The 13,455-nt window shown below is 40.9% G+C and overlaps 1 protein-coding gene across 1 annotated transcript in view; it reads right to left on the bottom strand.

Moving 5' to 3' along the window:
- LOC114403212 (exocyst complex component EXO70A1-like) overlaps window positions 1-13,179 on the bottom strand; it is a 50,078-nt gene extending 36,899 nt beyond the window's left edge. Inside the window, exons 1-3 of the mRNA XM_028366022.1 lie at window positions 12,796-13,179; window positions 12,028-12,123; window positions 10,804-11,009 (exon numbers count right to left, since the gene is read on the bottom strand). Coding sequence (XP_028221823.1) covers window positions 10,804-11,009; window positions 12,028-12,123; window positions 12,796-12,957 — 464 coding nt within the window. The 5' untranslated portion in view covers window positions 12,958-13,179. The remainder of the gene's footprint in view (window positions 1-10,803; window positions 11,010-12,027; window positions 12,124-12,795) is intronic.
- Window positions 13,180-13,455: the final 276 nt, after the last annotated feature.

Here is a 13,455-nt window from a genome sequence, read left to right as displayed (position 1 = left end):
TCCTATGCTTCCATATAGTACTTGTCAACGCAACCCACCATCCACAGCAAGTACTATGATTTTTCTCTGCTCCAAAACCATCACAAAACTGAAGAAAATGGTCCACTGGAGAAACTGAGAGAGGTCCCATAGCCTGAATCCAGCTCATGGACTCCCACCAAAGCCCTACTATCTTCTTGCAATTGAAAAATAGATGCCCCACCTCCTCTTGCTCATCACCACATAAAGGACAAGCAGTATCCTGAATGTTCACCCCTCTCCTTGAGAGATTAGCTCTAGTGGGGAGTCTGTCTCTTAAAAGCTTCCAAGTGAAAACTGCATCTTTTGGAGGAATTTTCATATTCCAAAGTAACTGTGATGTTCTCCTATCCAAGGCTGGTGTAGAAGGAGTTATCAGTAATTTATAAGCAGACTTAGTGGTATACACCCCACTAGGGTCAGCTTTCCATAATATGGCATCTTTAACATATCTCTGAATGTACATGGAATTGACCTCCTCCATAAAATTCACAGCTTGAACACTCTCATAATCAAACAGATTCCTCCGCCACTTGAAATTCCAACTCCACCTGTCTTGGTCAAAAGTCCCCATCATAGAAATGAGATCAGCTTGCTGTTCATTGATGAGAAACAGCTGATTGTATTTCTGTTGGAGAGTATAATCCTCCCCTATCCACTTGTCTTTCCAGAAATAAACTTTATCCCCACAACCCACCTTCCATCTCATGCAATGCTGAAAAATGCTCTGCCCATCATGATGATACAACTTTCTTAGATCCCTCCACCAACCAGAATGTCTTCCTTGGACCCGAGCAGACTACAAGGCCTCCCAACCTCCATACTTAGAGTTGATAATCCTAACCCAAAGCTGTTGATGATCAGAAGCTAAGGCCCAAATCCATTTGCCCAACAAAGCTGTATTAAATTTTGCTATGTCTTTTATCCCTAGGCCCCCCTCAGACTTGGGAAGACAGACGATGTCCCATTTCACCCAAGGAATTTTTTTATTATCTTGGTCTCCTCCCCACAGAAAATTCCTCTGCAAATTCACCAATCTGTTTATTACCTTTTGAGGGATCTTGAAGAATGACAGGAGGTATATAGGCAGAGCATTAAGAACTGATTTGATTAGAGTGATCTTCCCTCCCATGGATATGTTTTTCTGGGCCCATTTAGACAGCTTAGCCTCACATTTTTTAATTAAAGGCTCCCATACTATACTGCTTGATGATTTAACCCCTATAGGAATACCCAAGTAGCTGAAAGGGGTTTCTAATTGTCTGCAATTCAAGGTTTGTGCTGCTGCATTGATCCAATTAACATCTCCCCCTAGAACTCCAACCTGGCTCTTGGCATAATTAATCTTCAAGCCTGATACCATTTCGAAACCTCTCAGCAAAGCCTTCAATACCACAACATTATCCCAATTAGCTTCACCCACAAAAACAGTGTCATCTGCATACTGCAGAATGTTTGTGGGTTCTTTTTGCTTCCCCACCCTGTAGCTTTTGTACAGCTGTTTCCGAACTGCTTCCCTCATAAGGCCAGTAATGCCTTCCCCAACTATATTAAAGAGTAGAGGGGCTAGAGGATCCCCTTGTCTCAGCCCTCTAGATGGACAAAACTCCTTTGTAGGGCTGCCATTAACCAAAACAGATATGGTTGCTGAGTGGAGACAAGCTGAGATCCATTTTCTCCATTTGAGACAAAAACCCATTCTATGTAGCATATAATCCAAGAAAGACCATGAAACTGTGTCATAAGCCTTTTCAAAGTCCACCTTGAAGATCATGGCTGGCTTTTTACTCCTAACAGCTTCCTCAATCACCTCATTAAGAACCAAGATGCCATGAAGTATATGCCTATCTTTAATGAAAGCTGTTTGTCTTTCATCAATTAAGGCAGGTATGACATTCCTCAACCTGTTTGCTAGTAGCTTAGCAATCACCTTGTACATGCATCCAATCAAAGAGATTGGTCTATAGTCATTGAAGGACTGTGGGTGGTTTATTTTGGGGATTAAAGCTAGGAAAGAGGCATTGCTGCCTCTAGGGAAGCATCCATGGACATGAAACTCATCCACAAATCTTCTAAACTCGGGTTTCAGCACTCCCCAGAAGTGTTTAATAAAATTAAAATTAAAACCGTCGGGCCCAGGGCATTTTTCTCCACCACAACTCCACACAGCTTCCTTTAATTCCTCATCTTTGAAAGGAAGAATTAATTCCTGTCTCTGACTATGAGAAGGAGATGGAAATTGTACTCCATCAAGGGCTGGCCTAGAGCAGTTTTGTTCAGAAAATCTCATCAGGAAAAATTTCACAGCTTCAGCTTTCACTTCTTCTGGTTGCTGAACCCACCTTCCTTATATGAGAATTCCTTGAATAGAATTATAGTTTCTCCTGGAATTTATAACCTTATGGAAATATGCTGTGTTGTTGTCCCCCTCTTGAAGCCATCTTGATCTAGATTTTTGCCGCAATAGAGATTCATAAGCAGTGGAAACTTCCCACAGCTGCTGTTGGAGGGAATGCCTAACCTTGATCTCTTCCTCTGACAGAGGTCTGGTAGATGCTATATCTTCTACATCGTTTAACTTTTGCTGAATTCTGTGAATCTCCTTAGAGCTGATATTACCATACTCCTTACTCCACTGTTTGATTGACAATTTTAGCATTCTCAGTTTGTTCTTAAGCAGAATTCCCCCCCATCCAGGTTGTTGATCAGCTCTCCAAGCCTCTCTAACCAATCTTTGATACCCTTTTTGATGGAGCCACCAGTCTGCTACCCGAAACGGCTTAGGACCCCAGTCCACTTTCTTAGTTTGCAAGATTATAGGGCAATGATCGGAGAAATCCCTTGGGAGGGTATAATGAGAGCTATCAGGCCAAGAAAGTAGCCACTGATCTGATACCAAAAAACGGTCAAGTCTGCTCTTGACCCTTGCATTTGGTCTTATCCAGGTATAAGTACTGCCAACACACTTAATTTCCTGCAATTCCATTTCAGCTATCCAAGTGTTGAATTCTGAAATACTCAAGGGATCAGCACGACTTTGGGATAAGCTGAATCTCTCATCTTGGTTTCTAATACTATTGAAATCCCCCATGAAGCACCAAATACCAGGAGGTTTAGATGCCCTCAGCTGTTTCAAATCATCCCACAGGAGCCTCTTCCCAGCAAGATCACAAGGGGCATAAATGTTTACCACAACCATCCTTTGATTAATATCCACACACCTCCCTTCCAGCAATAAATAATTACTGCCTTTTACTCTAGTATCCACCTCGAAAACAGAATTGTTCCAAAGACAGAGCAGTCCCCCTGAGGCCTGAATAGAGGGAACATACTCCCAAGACGATGATGAGTCCCCCCAAATTGCCTGACAAGTCCCTTTATCAAAGCTTTCTTTTTTGGTTTCTTGAAAGCAAGCTATGTCCACTTTATTCTTTATAATGGTCCTTCTAATGGCTGCCCATTTGATTCCCCTCCCCAAACCTCTTGAATTATAAGAAAGGATGATCATAACTGCTGGTTTTTAATGCCCATCTCGACTGCCATTGTGTTATCTCTGGTGTCCATGTCCTTCATAAACTGCTGGACCTTCGAAACATCACCCCCATGGGTCACTCCCAGGTCTTTTAATAGGGCATATTGCCTCTCCACTTCGTCTTCTTGATCAGAAGGTATGCCAACAGGTTGTAAGCCCGTTGCTGAGTTCACAGTTGGACTCTTAGGATATTGGGCCTGTCCCCTACTAGCCAGCACCACTTTTCTTCTAACATATACCTTTGTGACAGATTCAGATGGGCCCATAACCTTGGGGCCCAAAACATCTTCAGGCTCGTTGGATTCTAAAAGCTCGTTGTATGTGTTAACTAAAGGTGCCTCCTTTACGTTTTCTTCTCTGATGCAGGAGGACATAGCCTCAGACATAAAAGCCTCCAACTTTCCCGTTTCTTTGCAAGTAGATCTGTTTCCATTGGTTATCACAGAAAGGTCTCTGTGCTGGTCTAAACCATCTTGTTTGACTCTGGCTTTCCTTTTTTCCTTTTGCATGCTATTCTTCTTTTTACTTTCAACAAAGGCATTTAAATCTTTGCCTTGTTGGGTAAAATGAACGTTACTGGGTTCGTGCACTGCTCCAAGGCCTTCTTCTGCTCTTCTCTGATGACGATACTCGTGTGATTGGTCCACATCAGCGTTGACGATGACGGACCGAACAGGGTGGTTCTGACCTTTGGGTTTTATCCATTGGTCAGAGCTACCGGAAAGCATCCGGTGTTTGCCCCATTGTCTGGACGACTCACCCTCACGGTAGTCGGAACCACTGTCTGGAGTAGCTGGGGGGCTGTCGTCTGCCAATATCGGAGTGTTTGGTGGTGTCGAGAAAGGGGACGACGGGAAATCTGCTTCGCTCCAGTGATGTTTCCTCAGCGCGCATAAACCAGGCATCTCTTCAATGACGTCCAGGTGGTAGGCGACGCCGTCAATGGTGGCCAGCACCACCTCCTGAAGACGCGGTCTTTTATTCGTACGAATAAGGATGCGAGCGATATCCATCCTCTTACGATCCTCCACAAACCCGTCCACCTCTACCATCTCCCCAAAATCTTCCATCACCTTCTGCATGATTTCCGGCGCCCACACCGTCGGCGGAAGACCCTATATCAGGACCCATGCCAGCCTGTGATCTGGTCTAATATCCGGGCTCCATTTCTGAAGCTCGGTGACTGGAGAGGACCCCGATATCTTCTCCTCGTGAATGAGTCTTTCCGCCTTGGAATCATCCAGGTAGGGAAGGAATATCCAGTCGTCGACCCAGTAGCATGGATTCACCTCTCCATCTAAAATCCATTGAAGCTCTTCTTCCAGCCTCTCGAACATACCTCTGTTTTTTAGCCTTCCAACCCAAGCTTTCTGGAGCCATTCGTTGGTCTCCTTATGGGAGCTCAAAACCACCGTCCTCTGCTTAGGCCTTGCCTTGCCTTTAGATGATTCTCCGTTACGGTAAAGACCTCCTACAACCTCCATCTCCTCTCTAACAACCTCCGCATAGGATCTCTTCCTATCCTCGGAATATAAAGGCTTCGTCTCCTTCCCCTCTACCTCCCCCCTCTGTGAGTAAGTGACACTCTTGTTATTCCGACTCACCCTCCCCCTGTCATATCTTGGCCTATTAACAAAAAGTTTCATGCTTCCGATGTATATGTTGGCATCAAGCTGTAGCTCCAGTCTCCGTTCATCTTGTACGTCTTTAAATCTAACGAATCTGAACCTGTGGCCTTCCTTGTTCTTATACTTGGGAATAAAGACTTCCCAAACTTTACCCCACTTCTGAAAAATCTTCCAGAGGTCTTCCTCCTTGATTCCAGCAGGGAATCTAGAAAAATAGAAAGTCGTGACATCGAATTTGTTTCGCCATGTCCCCGTTCTGTCCTGACGTTTGAAGCTGTTCGTGTGCACTCTATCCCTGCTTTCTACCGGTCTCCATTTTCGCTTGCTCCTTACTTCATGCCATACTCCACCGTGAGTGTCGTCATTTGCCGAGTCAAGTTGTTCTGGATTCCGTCTTACGTCTACTCTTCCGTACTTAGTTTCTAGCTCCTTCTCTCTAGAACGATTTCTGTCCTCTCTCAACTTGACACAACTATCTGTTTCTCTCACTCTCTCTCTCTCCACCGTGTTTCTCTCTCTCTCTGTGTATCTCTCTCTCACCCTGTTTCTCTCTCTCCCCCTGTTTCTCTCTCTCGCCCTCATGAGTTCTCAATCTACATCAAGGAATATGCAAGAGACGAAAAAGGAGGTTATAGACAAATCTATGTGTCAAGCATTGTGGGGGGATTCCGAAGTCAGTTGGGAGGCACAACCTTCAATAAATTCAGCAGGTGGAATTTTATGCATTTGGAGTGAAAAATCTTTCAAACTAGAAAGGAAAGTCAGTGGGCCTAGGTTCATAATGTTGGTAGGAAAGTGGCATCAGGAGATTGAACAGATACATATCATTAGCATTTATTCACCGTGTGATATCCAGAATAAAAGAGTTCTATGGGATAATGTCAAACAGCTGAAAAACCAAAGCCAAGGGGGACTATGGTGCATCTTGGGCGATTTTAACAACATCAGAAATTCATCTGAAAGACTTGGTGTTTGCCAGAGGGGGATGGGGGAAAGCAACATTATTGAGTTCAATGAATGGATTGAAGAGTTGTAGATAGAGGAAGTGTCATGGTTGGGAAGAAAATTCACCTGGTTCAGACCAAACGGAACTGTTAGGAGCAAGTTGGATAGATTCTTGGTATCTCCAGAATGGCTTGCCAAATGGCCTGGAAGCACCCAACACACATTGGATAGAAACTTCTCTTATCACTGTCCAATTATGCTTACATCCAAATATGTTGATTGGGGTCCCAAACCGTTCAGGATCCTCGATTGTTGGCTCTCGGACAATTCATTCAAGAAAATTGTCCAAGAGTCATGGAGCTCTAATCAGCAAAGTGGCTGGGGAGGGTTAGTGCTTAAAGAAAAAATTAAAAGATTGAAGCAAAGTTTGAAGGCCTGGAATAGAGAACATTTCGATGACACGTTTAAAAAATACAAGAAAATTGAGGAGAAGCTAAACAAGCTAGAGAACGACACAAGTGACAGAAACTTAACCCCTCAAGAGATGATGATCAGGAAACAGCTCCAGGAAGAACTGTGGATAGCGGCTCAATCACATGAGTCTATTCTAAGACAGAAGGCGAAATCTAGATGGATCAGAGAGGGTGACTGCAACTCAAGATATTTTCATTTGTTGATAAATGCCAGCCGTAGAAATAATTGTTTGAAAGGAGTAATGATTGATGGATCTTGGATTGAAGAGCCAACAAAAGTCAAAGAGGCAGTAAGATCTTTCTTTATGCAACGTTTTCAAGAACCTGATCAAGACAGACCATGGCTGGATGGTATATTCTTCCGAACCATAGAAAGACATCATAATGATAAGCTATTGGAGCGTTTCAAGGAAGGCGAGGTGACAAGTGCTGTGTGGGAATGCGGGAGTGAGAAAAGTCCAGGACCAGATGGACTAAATTTCAAATTCATCAAGAAATTCTTGCATCTAATTAAACCCGATGTCCTTAGGTTTTTAGATGAATTCTATGTTAACGGAAAATTTCCTAGGGGCTGCAACGCTTCATTTATAGCCCTTCTCCCCAAAGTACAGGAGCCATAGCTTTTGAATGATTACAGACCCATCTCACTGATAGGGTGCGTATACAAGATTGTGGCAAAGCTACTGGTCAACCAATTGAAGGTCATGCCTCTCATCATAGATGAAAGGCAGTTCATTTATAGCCCTTCTCCCCAAAGTACAGGAGCCACAGCTTTTGAATGATTACAGGCCCATCTCACTGATAGGGTGCGTATACAAGATTGTGGCAAAGCTACTGGTCAACCAATTGAAGGTCATGCCTCTCATCATAGATGAAAGGCAGTCCGCATTCATAGAAGGAAAGCATATGCTACGCAGCACGGTAATTGCAAATGAGGTGGTTGAGGAAGCTAGGAGAGGGCATAAGTCATGCATTGTTTTTAAAGTTGATTATGAGAAGGCGTATGACTCAGTATCATGGGATTTTCTGCTTTACATGATAAGGAGGATGGGTTTCTGCTCTAAGTGGATTCGATGGATGGAGGGATGCTTAAAATCTGCTTCTATCTCAATATTGGTGAATGGTAGCCCCTCGCATGAGTTCATACCACAGAGAGGCCTAAGGCAAGGGGATCCATTAGCACCGCTTCTATTTAACATTGTGACTGAAGCTTTAAATGGGCTGGTAAGAGAAGCTATTGGGAAAAACCTTTACAGGGAATTCCTAGTAGGGTCAAACAATGTCGATATCAGCATCCTCCAGTATGCAGATGATACAATATTCTTTGGGGAGGCATCCATGAGAAATGTAAAAGCAATCAAAGCAATTTTGAGGACCTTTGAACTTGTATCGGGACTCAAAATTAACTTTGTAAAAAGCAGTTTTGGTGCATTCGGCATGTCTGAGTAGTGGAAAATTGAAGCAGCAAATTATCTCAATTGTAGCTTGTTGGTCATTCCTTTTATCTACCTAGGCATACCTATTGGAGCAAATCCAAGAAGGTGTCAGATGTGGGATCCTCTAATCAATAAGTGTGAGAGAAAATTAGAGAGATGGAAGCAAAAACACCTGTCTTTTGGGAGGAGAGTGACTCTCATACAGTCGGTTCTAACATCCATACCTATATATTTCTTTTCTTTTTTCAGGGTTTCCAAGAAGGTGGTGGACAAGCTAGTATGCGTACAGAGAAAATTCCTATGGGGAGGAGTTGCAGATCACAACAAGATAGCCTGGGTCAAATGGACACAGTGTGCCTTCCAAAGGATAAGGGGGGGCTCGAGATCAAGGATGTAAACACTTTCAATCTTGCATTACTAGCAAAATGGAAGTGGCACTTATTCCAGCATCAAGGACAACTGTGGGCCAAGGTATTGGAGTCCAAATACGGAGGTTGGAGGGGTCTAAATGAGGCACCTAGAATTAACAGTGAATCCATATGGTGGAGGGATTTAAAGATGGTATCCCATCATCCGGAAAATGGTGAAGCACTACAGAGGAGCACAGTCTGGAGGGTTGGATGTGGTGACAGAATTAAGTTTTGGGAGGATAACTGGATCGGAGGTCACGGAGCATTAGTAGCAAAATACCCTAGGTTATACCTCATCTCTTGTCAACAAAACCAAACCATTCAGCAGATGGGGGTCCATAAGGATACAGGGTGGGAATGGGAGTTCACTTGGAGGAGACCGCTGTTTGATAATGACATAGAAATGGCTGTCTCATTCCTAAAAGACTTGGAAAGCAAGCTAATTCAGTCACAAAGGTCAGATGATTGGGTGTGGATGACAGATCCCAGTGGCCAGTTCTCAACAAAAAGTGCATACAATGTCATGAGGGGGGTTTTATCAGAGGGGACAGAAGATATAGCTTTTGAAGAATTGTGGAGGTTAAAGGTACCAAATAAAATATTAATCTTCACATGGAGATTACTTAGAGACAGACTTCCCACAAGAAGAAACCTTCATAGACAACAAGTGAAGATAAATGATAGAAGATGTCTTTTTTGCAGTAGCATGGAGGAGGACACAGGACACTTGTTTTTTCATTGTAGCAAAATCAGTCGAGTTTGGTGGGAATCGTTGTCTTGGGTGAACAGTATGGGTCCTTTCCCGCAAAACCCAAAACAGCATTTTCTCGAACACATTTTTGGAGTGGCTCAGGGAGTAAGGGGCAACAGATGGAGGTGGTGGTGGCTGGCTCTCACATGGTCTATTTGGCAGCAACGGAATAAGATACTCTTCTCCAACGACACATTTGATGCCAACAAAATCATGGACGACACATCCTTTCTACTTTGGTCGTGGCTTCGAAGTTTAGAGAGGGACTTCGGGACAAGCTACAACCAATGGTCGAGTAATCTTAGATCAGCGATAGTCTGTTAGATGGTGATTGTACAGTACATAGATGCAGAAAACAAGGATGTCGATCTATAGGCTTTCGGTTCTTGTCATGACTACATAAGTCTGATATGGAACCATTTGTCTGTGGCCTCAAACTGTAAACTTTGTAAAGCTTGTACCTCTAGTACTCAATTAATATAATATCTATTTTTTCTAAGCAAAAAAAAAAAAATATATATATATATATATATATATATATTGTTTTTCTAGTTTTTTACATGTATATAGTTTGAAATATGTAACAATATATGTAATTTTAATAGTATTTTGTATTTTTTTAGTTATTATTTATATTTCTTATTATTATGTTATTTAGAAATTTTGTTATTAATATTTTTATTAATTTATTATATAACATATCATGCTTTATTTAATTTATTATTATTTAGTTGATTATATTATGCTTCAAGTTTTTTTATATTTTTAAAAATTATATTATTATTATCATTATTATTCTTTAGTCCATTATATTATATATTATACTATTACATTTATTATTATTATTATTATTATTTAGTTGTATGTTATGTTTTACATAAGAAAAAGAAAGGTATTGGGACTCATTTTGAGGCCAAAAAAATCAAAACAAACAAGAGAGGAAAAACAACATAAGAAAGAACACCCTGAAATGAAACCAGACCCAACCCATAAACTTCACTATTAGCATGCACCGCCCCTATGGAAGAGGAAGACAACACAATAGATGTGTGAAAGGTCAGCGACGGCAAGACGGAGGCTGAAGAAGACGTCGCCAGAGATAGTGAAGGTTGTTGAGCCTTGTCTGTCGACAACGCAAACAGAGTAGCGGCTACAAAACCCATAAATCACTGCGATTATCCATGATTTGCCCCGCTAATGGCGCTGTGGCGGCCGCTAGAGCTAGGCGCTCCGTGACGAATGTCTTAGGAGCAACAAAGAGCCGTTCCACTACCCCGCGATTGCAGCACTATCACGTGCGATTGATTACTATGAGAACAAAAACAATAGTCTTCTCCTACTAGATATGGAACATACGATGATACTGGGTTTGGTTCAAAAGCAAATTCATATTATATATAAATACATAATGATGAGAGAAGTGTGTTATATGTTAGCAGCTAGAAGTTAAAGGACCTGACCGTTACCAGGACGCTGCTTCATTTTTGCATTAAAGATTGATTTATCTAATGAAATGACATTTACCTGAGAGAAACAATAGTGATTAAGTTCATGCAAGAAATTGAAGTTTTGGTTGAACATGTCAAAAATCAACAACATTGAATACATACCTGTAAGATGATAATAGCCGCTTAAATTCATCTTCTAGCTTAGAAATAGCTTCGCTTATCAAATTGTTGGCACGGATGACAACATCATCATCATTCTTAAAACCCTTCTTATTACCAAAAAATCTAATGTTTCTTCTCAGCTGATCAATTGCTTCAAGATAGTTCTTCACATCTTCATGTGGTCCTTTAACTATTTTTGCTTCTGCCTGTATATTAGATCATTGTTAACACCACCATATATACATACATATGTATATATGTATATATGCAATGAAACAAATCATAAGTTTAAGATATATCTGCACCACATATATGGCAATCAAAGGAAAATTCCTTAAGTTGGTAAAGAAAAAGCAGAAGAAAGATAAAGCAAAAACAGATTTCATAGTACCTAACGGCTAGGGCAGTACTTTACACATCAAAAAGGGCTAAAAGAATAATGAAATAATGATATAAAGAAGTAAACAAGAATATGATCAGCAAGATGCAAAATAATAAAAAAATGTAAATAAAACAAACACTACAACATTTCTTAACATCAGTATGGTTTCGTTTTCGTTCAAGACATTTTCCACCTAATTTATGATTGTTACGAAGCATTAAAACAGGCTCTATCTGGGACAGGGCATTTCCCCATAAAATCTTAGATAGATGGACTTAGAAAACAAAAATGGGTTTGGAAATTTTTCTTTCAACCAAAGCCGAAAATGTCTATTAACCTACAATTGGAATTACTGTCTAGGTTCACTGTATCATGTAATATAAAATCAGGATCAGAAATTGTATCACTGTATTTAATATAATCATATTTATTTGCAGAAATTGTCTGTCATGCTTTTTAGCAAATCTTGACATAACCAGACCCAAGTTCAAATGAAAGAGGAGGGTTGTGTTAGGCCATTGAGAACCCTTGTTCATCCGTTTTATTCTTCCTCTTCATCTAACTTCTCTTGGGATTTTCAATATTTTCCAGAAACTTGCATGATACAGATGCCAGTGCCAGATTTCATTCTCAAACACTTGCATTTCATTAACAAAACATTAGCATTATGAAGATGACCATGACAAAATATAGGCCCATAAAAGCAAATTCTAAAGCCTTATACCCATATCAAAGGATGGAACAATTTTCCAAAAAACAAAAAATCAGTTTAGAGTGATGAAGATCATGAAGTGATACAAAACTTCATACAGTGAACAATGGTAACCACCACAAGAACGAACCTGATAATATTGATCAAAGTGAGCCAATATGGCCTCTGCAGACTTCAAAGTCCTATCAATATTCTCATGGGCTTTCCGAATAGAATGTGTTCTGATCTGCAAAACCAAACCCAAAAGAAAAAGAAAAAAAAAAACACCACACATTCAGCAACCACCACATGTGAGTACCTTGAAAAAGAAGCAAAAGAAAAACCCAGAGGTCCCTTAAAAGCTAAGCAAGAAATAAAGTCCACAATCCTTGATACTGTGGGAAATTGCAGACAAATGTGCCCACAATTGAGGTGGCAAAACCACAAGTGAGGACTTTGTTTGTGGCCGCAGTAACGATTTTGTTGCGATCTTTGATACGATAGGAAATTGCTGACAAATGTGGCCACAATTGCGGTCGCAAAACCACAAGTAAGGTTTTATTTGTGGCTGCAGTCGCGGTTTTAATGACAATCTTTGATATTTCAAGAAGTGGCAGACAAATGCGGCCACAGTTGCAGTAGCAGAGACCCCCAAAAAGGTCTTTGTTTGTGACTGTAATCACAATTTATCGCAATTTTGATATTGCAAGAAATTGCAGACAAATGCAGCCACAAATTGCAGTACAAATAAGGTCTCTGTTCATGACTGCAGTCGCAATTTCGTCGCGATCTTTGATACAGCAACAATTGCAGTCACGAAGAGTATAAAAATCTTGACATAGCAGTCAAAATCACAGTTTTTCCAAAAAAATAGCAAAGACCCAATTCAAAAGAACCGATTTTGAGTCGAGAGAGCGACCTGGGTGGGGCGCATGGCGGCTTCGAGGGCGGAGAGGCGGTGATCGAAGGAGCCGAGAATCGAGACGACGTCGTCTGTGATGGCTTGGCTTCTCTCCAGAGACGCTCTCATCGCCGCAGCTTTCTTGCTCAGCAAATCGTCACTCGCCACCGCCATTCCCATCTTCTTTCTTCTGATTATTCTTTTGATTTGATTTGGTTTCTTTGCTGTGCTTAGCTTATTGCTATGAACACGAACGAAACAACACAGTGGCAATTGCTAACAAACACGTCACCTCTAAAGAGTGCTGTCACCAGGTTTGCGCACTTTGTCTGTTTTGGACTTTCGGTAGCGTTTTCATGGCTTCTGCTTCCTTCCCCGCTTGTCGGTTTGTAGTACTCTTCTATAGTCTTCTTTTGAATTTTCTTTTAATTTACCATCTAGGATAAATTAAATTTCCTAGTCATGCCACGTGATATTTTATCCTGGTTTAATTGCACAATTCTTATATATATATATATATATATATATATATATATATATATATATATATATATATATATATATTGTTAAAAATTGTGATAAGAACCAATTCCTATAATAACTCTCTCATAACTGTCACAAACCCAAACATTTTGGGATATTTTCTCTTTATGTATAAAGTGTCCATTGATGTCAATA

The sequence above is a fragment of the Glycine soja genome, chromosome 20 (assembly GCF_004193775.1).
Source record: "Glycine soja cultivar W05 chromosome 20, ASM419377v2, whole genome shotgun sequence".
In the NCBI taxonomy this organism is placed as follows: domain Eukaryota; kingdom Viridiplantae; phylum Streptophyta; class Magnoliopsida; order Fabales; family Fabaceae; genus Glycine; species Glycine soja.
Note: the sequence above shows the minus strand (reverse complement) of the source record. Positions and strands in the feature narration are given on the sequence as shown.